This window comes from Rhinichthys klamathensis, unplaced genomic scaffold (assembly GCF_029890125.1).
Source record: "Rhinichthys klamathensis goyatoka isolate OS25496 unplaced genomic scaffold, OSU_Roscu_1.1 h1tg001022l_1, whole genome shotgun sequence".
Classification (NCBI taxonomy): domain Eukaryota; kingdom Metazoa; phylum Chordata; class Actinopteri; order Cypriniformes; family Leuciscidae; genus Rhinichthys; species Rhinichthys klamathensis.
In genome coordinates, this window is record NW_026607310.1 from 91,132 (window position 1) to 102,745 (window position 11,614).

An 11,614-nucleotide genomic window follows, 5' to 3' on the forward strand; every position below is an offset into this window, starting at 1 on the left:
GAAAGCGGCGCATCCAGCAGAAAGGATCTATCCTTCTCTTTCATGCCAGATAAATTCAGCCACAGATGTCTCTCCGTGGCCACCATAGCTGCCATAGAGCGGCCAATAGCGCGGGCCGTCTCTTTTGTGGCCCGAAGAGACAGATCTGTGGCTCTCCTTAACTCCGCAATATCTTCAGGAGTTGGCCCCTCCCCCTCATCCAAATCTTTCAGGAGGTCGGCCTGGTATGCCTGCAAGAGTGCCATAGAGTGCAGACATGAACCAGCCCGACCTGCCGCCATGTAAGCCCTGCCTATTAATGCAGATGTATCTCTGCAGGGCTTACTAGGCAACGCCGGGGTTTTTAGGGAAGATGCCGACTCAGGAGAAAGATAACCCGCTAAAGCCTCTTCCACCTTAGGCATCTTCCCATAACCCATATCCCGTGCCCCCATAACATTGCTGTAATCCACCATACTGGGATTGGAGACATGGGATGAGTGCGGTTTATCCCACGATCTCGAAATCTCTTTGTGGAGATCGGGGAAAAACGGCAAACCCCGGCGCTGAGGTTGCGATCTGTGCTGCAGGAAACGCTCATCAAGCTTGCTTCTCACTTGCGTTCCCTGCTCATCATGTGGCCAGCTGATGTTAAGTCTGGCCACAGCACGAGTCACAACCTCCACCAGCTCCTCATAACCTTGGCCGTGAACTGGCGCGCCTAGATCACGGTCATCCGCATCGATGCTGAGCACATCTACTTCCTCGGAAGCAGAGAGCTCAAGCATCGGGACCTGATCATGGGCAGGAGAAGCCGCGATGCGGGCTCCTGCACCACTCTCAGAGGCTACGAGATCCTCGGATGAAGAGTGAGAAGGTGCCTCAGCAGTCTCAATCTCATCCACAAGATCCCGCTGCGAACCCCACGATCTCAATCGCCGCGCCGCCTCAACGGACGCGGGACCAGAACCATGGGGAACGCGAGCCTGACCGTGCTCATCAAAGCACGCCAGCCGGGAGCGCAGCACTCTAATGGGAAGTGCTTCACAGTCTACACAAGCAGCTCCCTCGAGAGCTGCCCGTGCATGCTGCGCTCCCAAACAACTCACACACAAAGCATGTGTGTCCCCACCCGTGATAAAACGAGGGCAGGGAGGCACACAAGCTTTGAATTGTTCGCTGGCCATTATATACAATATATGTGACAAACAACACCAAATAAGACACACAGTTTCAACACAGAGCGCTTGCTGAAGAGCGAAAGCTAGTTTGTGTTTGTTCCGGCGTAGCTTTTATGCATCCGGTTATGCCGTCACATGTTACGTCATGACGCAACACCAATCAGGATTGGAATAGTTTCATTCATACTTCAGAGGCGCACGCTAAGGGAGCGTCCCCAAAGAGTCGATTCTCGACGCAGTGTTAAGTTCCCTCGAAAGGGAACACACATCAGAGAACTGACCGCCACAGTTACAGAGCAGAAAACACACAACAGAGAACTGACCGCCACAGTTACAGAGCAGAAAACACACATCAGAGAACTGACCGCCACAGTTACAGAGCAGAAAACACACATCAGAGAACTGACCGCCACAGTTACAGAGCAGAAAACACACATCAGAGAACTGACCGCCACAGTTACAGAGCAGAAAACACACATCAGAGAACTGACCGCCACAGTTACAGAGCAGAAAACAAACATCAGAGAACTGACCGCCACAGTTACAGAGCAGAAAACACACATCAGAGAACTGACCGCCACAGTTACAGAGCAGAAAACACACATCAGAGAACTGACCGCCACAGTTACAGAGCAGAAAACACACATCAGAGAACTGACCGCCACAGTTACAGAGCAGAAAATCATCAACAGAGAACTGACCGCCACAGTTACAGAGCAGAAAACACACAGAGAACTGACCGCCACAGTTACAGAGCAGAAAACAAACATCAGAGAACTGACCGCCACAGTTACAGAGCAGAAAACCAACATCAGAGAACTGACCGCCACAGTTACAGAGCAGAAAACCAACATCAGAGAACTGACCGCCACAGTTACAGAGCAGAAAACCAACATCAGAGAACTGACCGCCACAGTTACAGAGCAGAAAACCAACATCAGAGAACTGACCGCCACAGTTACAGAGCAGAAAACCAACATCAGAGAACTGACCGCCACAGTTACAGAGCAGAAAACACACATCAGAGAACTGACCGCCACAGTTACAGAGCAGAAAACCAACATCAGAGAACTGACCGCCACAGTTACAGAGCAGAAAACACACATCAGAGAACTGACCGCCACAGTTACAGAGCAGAAAACACACATCAGAGAACTGACCGCCACAGTTACAGAGCAGAAGACAAACATCAGAGAACTGACCGCCACAGTTACAGAGCAGAAAACACACATCAGAGAACTGACCGCCACAGTTACAGAGCAGAAGACAAACATCAGAGAACTGACCGCCACAGTTACAGAGCAGAAAACACACATCAGAGAACTGACCGCCACAGTTACAGAGCAGAAGACAAACATCAGAGAACTGACCGCCACAGTTACAGAGCAGAAAACACACATCAGAGAACTGACCGCCACAGTTACAGAGCAGAAGACAAACATCAGAGAACTGACCACCACAGTTACAGAGCAGAAAACACACATCAGAGAACTGACCGCCACAGTTACAGAGCAGAAAATCATCAACAGAGAACTGACCGCCACAGTTACAGAGCAGAAAACACACATCAGAGAACTGACCGCCACAGTTACAGAGCAGAAAACACACATCAGAGAACTGACCGCCACAGTTACAGAGCAGAAGACAAACATCAGAGAACTGACCGCCACAGTTACAGAGCAGAAAACACACATCAGAGAACTGACCGCCACAGTTACAGAGCAGAAGACAAACATCAGAGAACTGACCGCCACAGTTACAGAGCAGAAAACACACATCAGAGAACTGACCGCCACAGTTACAGAGCAGAAGACAAACATCAGAGAACTGACCGCCACAGTTACAGAGCAGAAAACACACATCAGAGAACTGACCGCCACAGTTACAGAGCAGAAAACACACATCAGAGAACTGACCGCCACAGTTACAGAGCAGAAAACACACAACAGAGAACTGACCGCCACAGTTACAGAGCAGAAAACACACATCAGAGAACTGACCGCCACAGTTACAGAGCAGAAAACACACATCAGAGAACTGACCGCCACAGTTACAGAGCAGAAAACACACATCAGAGAACTGACCGCCACAGTTACAGAGCAGAAAACACACATCAGAGAACTGACCGCCACAGTTACAGAGCAGAAAACAAACATCAGAGAACTGACCGCCACAGTTACAGAGCAGAAAACATACATCAGAGAACTGACCGCCACAGTTACAGAGCAGAAAACACACATCAGAGAACTGACCGCCACAGTTACAGAGCAGAAAACACACATCAGAGAACTGACCGCCACAGTTACAGAGCAGAAAACACACAGAGAACTGACCGCCACAGTTACAGAGCAGAAAACAAACATCAGAGAACTGACCGCCACAGTTACAGAGCAGAAAACCAACATCAGAGAACTGACCGCCACAGTTACAGAGCAGAAAACCAACATCAGAGAACTGACCGCCACAGTTACAGAGCAGAAAACCAACATCAGAGAACTGACCGCCACAGTTACAGAGCAGAAAACCAACATCAGAGAACTGACCGCCACAGTTACAGAGCAGAAAACCAACATCAGAGAACTGACCGCCACAGTTACAGAGCAGAAAACACACATCAGAGAACTGACCGCCACAGTTACAGAGCAGAAAACCAACATCAGAGAACTGACCACCACAGTTACAGAGCAGAAAACACACATCAGAGAACTGACCGCCACAGTTACAGAGCAGAAAACACACATCAGAGAACTGACCGCCACAGTTACAGAGCAGAAGACAAACATCAGAGAACTGACCGCCACAGTTACAGAGCAGAAAACACACATCAGAGAACTGACCGCCACAGTTACAGAGCAGAAGACAAACATCAGAGAACTGACCGCCACAGTTACAGAGCAGAAAACACACATCAGAGAACTGACCGCCACAGTTACAGAGCAGAAGACAAACATCAGAGAACTGACCGCCACAGTTACAGAGCAGAAAACACACATCAGAGAACTGACCGCCACAGTTACAGAGCAGAAAATCATCAACAGAGAACTGACCGCCACAGTTACAGAGCAGAAAACACACATCAGAGAACTGACCGCCACAGTTACAGAGCAGAAAACACACAACAGAGAACTGACCGCCACAGTTACAGAGCAGAAAACACACATCAGAGAACTGACCGCCACAGTTACAGAGCAGAAAACACACATCAGAGAACTGACCGCCACAGTTACAGAGCAGAAAACACACATCAGAGAACTGACCGCCACAGTTACAGAGCAGAAAATCATCAACAGAGAACTGACCGCCACAGTTACAGAGCAGAAAACACACATAGAACTGACCGCCACAGTTACAGAGCAGAAAACAAACATCAGAGAACTGACCGCCACAGTTACAGAGCAGAAAACCAACATCAGAGAACTGACCGCCACAGTTACAGAGCCGAAAACAAACATCAGAGAATTGACCGCCACAGTTACAGAGCAGAAAACCAACATCAGAGAACTGACCGCCACAGTTACAGAGCAGAAAACCAACATCAGAGAACTGACCGCCACAGTTACAGAGCAGAAAACCAACATCAGAGAACTGACCGCCACAGTTACAGAGCAAAAAACCAACATCAGAGAACTGACCGCCACAGTTACAGAGCAGAAAACCAACATCAGAGAACTGACCGCCACAGTTACAGAGCAGAAAACACACATCAGAGAACTGACCGCCACAGTTACAGAGCAGAAAACCAACATCAGAGAACTGACCGCCACAGTTACAGAGCAGAAAACACACATCAGAGAACTGACCGCCACAGTTACAGAGCAGAAAACACACATCAGAGAACTGACCGCCACAGTTACAGAGCAGAAAACACACATCAGAGAAACTGACCGCCACAGTTACTGAGCAGAAAACACACATCAGAGAACTGACCGCCACAGTTACAGAGCAGAAAACACACATCAGAGAACTGACCACCACAGTTACAGAGCAGAAAACACACATCAGAGAACTGACCGCCACAGTTACAGAGCAGAAAACACACATCAGAGAACTGACCACCACAGTTACAGAGCAGAAAACACAGATCAGAGAACTGACCGCCACAGTTACAGAACAGAAAACACACGAGCAGAAAACAAACATCAGAGAACTGACCGCCACAGTTACAGAGCAGAAAACACACATCAGAGAACTGACCGCCACAGTTACAGAGCAGAAAACACACATCAGAGAACTGACCGCCACAGTTACAGAGCAGAAAACCAACATCAGAGAACTGACCGCCACAGTTACAGAGCAGAAAACACACATCAGAGAACTGACCGCCACAGTTACAGAGCAGAAAACACACATCAGAGAACTGACCGCCACAGTTACAGAGCAGAAAACACACATCAGAGAACTGATCGCCACAGTTACAGAGCAGAAAACACACATCAGAGAACTGACCGCCACAGTTACTGAGCAGAAAACACACATCAGAGAACTGACCGCCACAGTTACAGAGCAGAAAACACACATCAGAGAACTGACCGCCACAGTTACAGAGCAGAAAACACACATCAGAGAACTGACCGCCACAGTTACAGAGCAGAAAACACACATCAGAGAACTGACCACCACAGTTACAGAGCAGAAAACAAACATCAGAGAACTGACCGCCACAGTTACAGAGCAGAAAACACACATCAGAGAACTGACCGCCACAGTTACAGAGCAGAAAACACACATCAGAGAACTGACCACCACAGTTACAGAGCAGAAAACACAGATCAGAGAACTGACCGCCACAGTTACAGAACAGAAAACACACGAGCAGAAAACAAACATCAGAGAACTGACCGCCACAGTTACAGAGCAGAAAACACACATCAGAGAACTGACCGCCACAGTTACAGAGCAGAAAACACACATCAGAGAACTGACCGCCACATTTACAGAGCAGAAAACCAACATCAGAGAACTGACCGCCACAGTTACAGAGCAGAAAACACACATCAGAGAACTGACCGCCACAGTTACAGAGCAGAAAACACACATCAGAGAACTGACCGCCACAGTTACAGAGCAGAAAACACACATCAGAGAACTGACCGCCACAGTTACAGAGCAGAAAACACACATCAGAGAACTGACCGCCACAGTTACAGAGCAGAAAACACACATCAGAGAACTGACCGCCACAGTTACAGAGCAGAAAACACACATCAGAGAACTGACCGCCACAGTTACAGAGCAGAAAACACACATCAGAGAACTGACCGCCACAGTTACAGAGCAGAAAACAAACATCAGAGCTTTAGAGACGAAACTGAGGGAAGAGATCAACAAGAAAAATGATGGTACCTCACCAAAACATTCACTCTTTTATCAATGATCCTCAAAGTAAAACACCAATGAAATACATTGCATAGTGTAAATGTTAGTGTAAAGTTGAGTGTATATTGTGTAAATTGTGTTATCTATTACAATAAGCAGAGTAAATGTCATTTAACAATGTTTATTCCTTCACAGAAATCTCAAATCTTACTCTGGGTCAAGTGGAGTTGAGAAAGGAAAATAGAGGTGAAAGTGAGCTTGAAATATGTTAAATTCAGTGTATACATTCTCAGTGTAATATATCACAATATTGTTTATGTTTTTCAACAACAGACAGAAAAATAGCTTTTTCAGCTTCACTGATGCAATCTGGCAGTGGATATATTGGTCCTTTTACCACTGAAATCACACTAATGCCGAGTTCAGACTGCACGATTTTCAAAATAATCGGGTCACTGTTGTTTTCACACTGCATGACTATCTGGGGTAACATTCAGTTGCTGCTGTGTTCACACTGCACGATGGATCGGCGACAGGAGGTTTCACACTGCATGACTTTACAAAAGAAAGAATCGCCGACAACTTCTGCCTGGTCCGCAAACTACGTTTCACAACCAAACAAACGCGAGAAGTGATAGGAAATAACGGAAGATCACACGTGCGTGAGGCCGGAGTTCTCGCGCGACACTGAATTTATTATTAAAAATGATAGCCTACAAATTGTCTGTGCACTGATTTGTAGCGAAAATGAAAAAAATAATAAACAGTTTATGCAGGAAATGGTTGGGAAGACGAGGGGAGCAAGGACTGTGTTTTGCAAAGAGAGTTGCGGGTAAATAAATAATTTTGCAAATGTCCTGCTGTTGCTGCTGGTCATGCAAATGTTTGTGCTTTGTTTCTGTTTGATATAATTGTAAATATAAGCCTATCTATTAAAATACTGATATTCTGGTCTATAACTCCTCCTCCTCCTCCCTGTATCTTGCTCTCTCATTGGCTGTCGGTCATCGCCGATGTAGTTTTCAGTCAGAACACATTCACACAGCAGGATTGTGAATCGCCGACAGGTCCAGATATTTAGCATGCCAAATATCTCACGGGCGTCGGCGATTCTCTCAGATCGCGTCTTTGCTCATTCACACTGCGTGATTGTCACTCGCGTGAACGAGCACCGATTTGCCTGTGATTTTGGGCATTTGTCGGCGATTTCTCAAAACCTGTCGGCGAGCCAATATCGGGGCTAAAATCGTGCAGTCTGAACTCGGCATAACCTACAGCAAAGTCTTCACAAACATAGGGAACGCCTACAACCCAATCACAGGTAATTATCAATGAAATGATTCATAAAACTTGGATAGTTTAACTTCGTAAAAGTTTATAGTTGTGATGAGGTTCAGTGTTTGGAAGGAAGAAGACAGGGTCGGTGTGACTGGGACTTGTACGTTTTATTTGTACAAACTCAAAACAACAATAAACAAAACAAAAGGCGCGCATACAGCGCATTCACCGTAGCCACGCTACAGCTCAAATCACTTTCACTTAAAACTCTTTCCACTTCACTTTGCAATTGCTTGACGGCATACGACTCCACAGTCCTTCTCAGTCGTCTCACTCCACAGCGGCTTATATACGGTCTCTTCATGCCAATTACTGCAACGAGACACAGGTGTTCGTCATTTGCACTTGATCTACTTACGGACCACTCTCCTTTCTCTCTCTCCCGGTACAGACCTCGCGGAACCACACACCTCGTCACAATAGTAATGAAAATACTATTGAAAATACTACCTTCTTCAACCTCTCTGCAGTTGTGTAATGTGTATAAGAGAATTAAATGATCTGCCATCTTTCAAAACTATTGCACAGTGTGTTTGGTAATTAAGCGATCATACAGTAAACAGCTGATTCTGTATCTCTTGTTATTTGATTTAGGTGTTTTCACAGCCCCGCTGAAAGGAGCGTACATGTTCAGAATCTCTGTATTTGGTTATGGCGGAACTGCAGCAACTGCAACTATTGTTAAGAATGGAGAGCGTGTGGTTATTGCAGATGATCTTCAAGCAACGGGTCGGTTAAGCTCCTCGAATGGAGTTGTGTTGATCCTGGAGGTTGGAGATGTTGTCTATGTGAGACTTTGGCCTAACACGAGGATATTTGATAGCCAGAATAACCACTGCACTTTCAGTGGTTTCCTACTGTTTCCCTTAAGATAACAGGAGCTTTGCAGAATGTGATTCCAATAATTCTGAACCTTCAGCGTATGATTTAAGATGAAAATTATGAATAATCATTAACATATGACTCTGTTAATGAGAACAAATGTGTGAAATTTGCAATACATTACTGTATAAATGTCTGAGCTGTCTATTCATGTAAGTTTTTATAAAGAGTTTCAGCACTGAGAAAGACAGGACCCATGAATATCACGTGACTCAAAAGTGTTTTGTTAAAGCAGTAAATCTGTTAAATTTAAAATGTTAAATAATACCTTTTTTTAAGTGTAGTTTGATACTGATTTTTCATCTGTATATCTTCATCCTACATATATAAAAAAGAGAATAAAGAGACATAATGGCATTTTCTTTTCCTCATATTTTCATGAACGTTTTCCCCCAAAAAACAGTAGTACATTCATTTTAGGGATGTCCCGATCCGACACTATCGGCTATAGCCGGTATCGGCTCAGATCCCGCCATTCTTGGCCGGATCGGGTATCGGTCAGATGAGGCCGATCCAAATCCGCCCATATGAAAAAAACCTGCATGGTTCATATACAGCAACAATATATCTTCCTTACTTAAATTGGCCAGAATTACCTTATGTGTTTCATGTAAGACCAATACATGTCCTATATAAAATCAGACCGATTATGGCCCCTTTCATACTAAATAGCACACATACAACTTATAGGGTATTTTTGCGTCATATATGAATACTGTAAAAAGTCTTATATGAGTTGTACATGACAAAAATATGTAATGGTGTATGGTATTAGTAGAAAACACCCGATATTCATATACAAATCATTTAAAGTTCTTATAAGTTCTTTTTTTATACGTGTTATATAAAGTGCGTCATACAGATTTCATGTTTAGATGACCAACATCACTTATATGAAGTTTGCAAATTTGGAAATTGTACAGTGCAGAAGCTGGTTGGCGGATGTAGTGTCAAAATACCTCTGACCTTTATGAGGACTGGTCATTTTCCTTCAGGATTTGAACAGTAAATTTGAAATCTGGAAATCTCAACACTTTCAAAAGTGTTTCCTCTCGCAACACTGACACTGTGTTACAATATGAACAATAAGAGTAAAATATGACCAATGCAGAGAACAACAACACTGTTACAGAGCTGGGTGCAGCTTTGTAGCAAACACTGGCAGAGTTAAAATTCTACACTGTTCTGGTGTCGACCAAACACTTTAGAAAATCAAAAAGAAAATGGAAATCACTCATCATGGAATTCTTCTCAGCCTTAGGAGTCGAGTATTACACCACCATGGTGTTGATAGAACACCTTTTTACAAAGAAAAACAACACTAAAGGAGTTACCAGTTTTTCTTATTAGGGTTCTGCATTACCTACTTTAAAGAACTGTAAAATAAACTGACAAATCATTTCATCTGAAAAGAATAAATTCACTTTGAAATAAACACATCACTCTATATTACTCTTTCAAAACAATCCAGAAAGTTAAATTGTAACCTTAGTCTGGGACCATAGTAGAATTCTGTTCATTGTAAAGTAAAAAATAAAGGCAAAATGCAAACAGTGGTTTTAACAATTTTATTTATTATTTATTTTATTAACGAACAAGCCCCTTTACATCATAGGTTAACCTTTAAAATAAAACAATGAATGCACAATATAGGCATTTCTGTCATCAGAATTATATGAAAGCTGCTTATCAAATGGTCTGTAATACTTCAAATCCTGACCATGTCAGTGAATGTTAAGTCCTGTGTCAGTGAAGTTGATTCAGTACCTTCGACTCTACAATAGTACAGCAGTGCTCGAGTCAACAACATTCAGCATATGAAGAACAGTTTTAGGATACGAGTGGATCAGTTGCAGGATACGAGTGGATCAGTCGCAGGATATAAGTGGATCAGTTGTGTTCAGTTGCTAACAGTAGAGTTTCATAGATAAGGAACGGCTGTGCAGATCCAACTTTCTCGAAAAATCCTGGAGTGCTGGTTCTCTAGACAACACAACACAAAACCAGACCGATTACAATTAATACAATTTGTGTTTTATAAATTCAGCAAGTTTATGGTGGAAAAGGTTCAATCATCTTAGACTTTTGTGAGTCAAACAAGAAACCATTTTTAGTTAGCTTAAGACTTGAATTTACTGATTTCCAAGTAAATTAAAGACTTCATTCATCCAAAAATGTTAATTCTGTCATTAATTATTCACCCTCATGTTGTTCCAAACCAGTAAGAGTTTTGCTCATCTTCGGAACACTTAATGAAGATATGTTTAATGAAATCTAAGAGATTTGTGTCTCTCCATCGACAGCCTATTCAACTACCACTTCCAAAGCCACGGAAAGGAAATCAAAAGTAATCCATGTGACTCTAGTGGTTTAACTTTTTCTTATGACAATTTTAACTCAAATTTATTTACAAAATATGAATCTTCGATGCACGTTCATGCAACCAACATCTGCATGCACAAGTTGTGTGAGCGCTGTTGTAACATTTTCACAAATCCTTGTCTTGAAAGCCCAGGTGCAGTGATCTTCAGCTCCACAAACGACGAGAAAAGGTCTACCTGGTATATGGTTTAAAAACCCGACAGTGCCTGGCCAGTAACCACTAAACAACAGGTCCACCACCTCAGGTGTCCATGTTCTGCAATTAATAACTGGCAGGAAGATCTCATAGCGACCTGCAAAGATTTAAAAAGAAAATAAATAAATAAATAGTAAACACACATTGATACTCTTCAGACATCAGTCAGCAGGTTAAGCCAATAGACAAATACAATACAAAACATTGCAAGTCATACCATTTAAACAGATGAGTACAACTGATCGTCCAGCTACAACAGACAGGTTTTGAGGGTCACAATCACAAATTTTGCCAGGTTGTGTAATGGGCAGCAAACACACTAGATGAAAGGAAAAATATA

The 11,614-nt window shown here is 43.7% G+C and overlaps 1 protein-coding gene across 1 annotated transcript; it reads left to right on the forward strand.

Moving 5' to 3' along the window:
- Positions 1-841: 841 nt before the first annotated feature.
- On the forward strand, positions 842-8,740 carry LOC130079375 (uncharacterized). Its single transcript, XM_056244620.1, has 6 exons — positions 842-848; positions 5,951-6,499; positions 6,672-6,722; positions 6,810-6,896; positions 7,729-7,797; positions 8,409-8,740. The coding sequence occupies exons 1-6, from the start codon at positions 842-844 to the stop codon at positions 8,687-8,689; spliced, it is 1,044 nt and encodes a 347-aa protein (XP_056100595.1). The 3' UTR covers positions 8,690-8,740.
- The last annotated feature ends 2,874 nt before the right edge of the window (positions 8,741-11,614 follow it).

Coding starts and splice junctions, on each gene's coding strand:
- LOC130079375 (XM_056244620.1), top strand. Junction 6,500..6,671: donor GATCAACAAGAAAAATGATG/GTACCTCACCAA, acceptor ATTCCTTCACAG/AAATCTCAAATCTTACTCTG. Junction 6,723..6,809: donor GTTGAGAAAGGAAAATAGAG/GTGAAAGTGAGC, acceptor TTTCAACAACAG/ACAGAAAAATAGCTTTTTCA.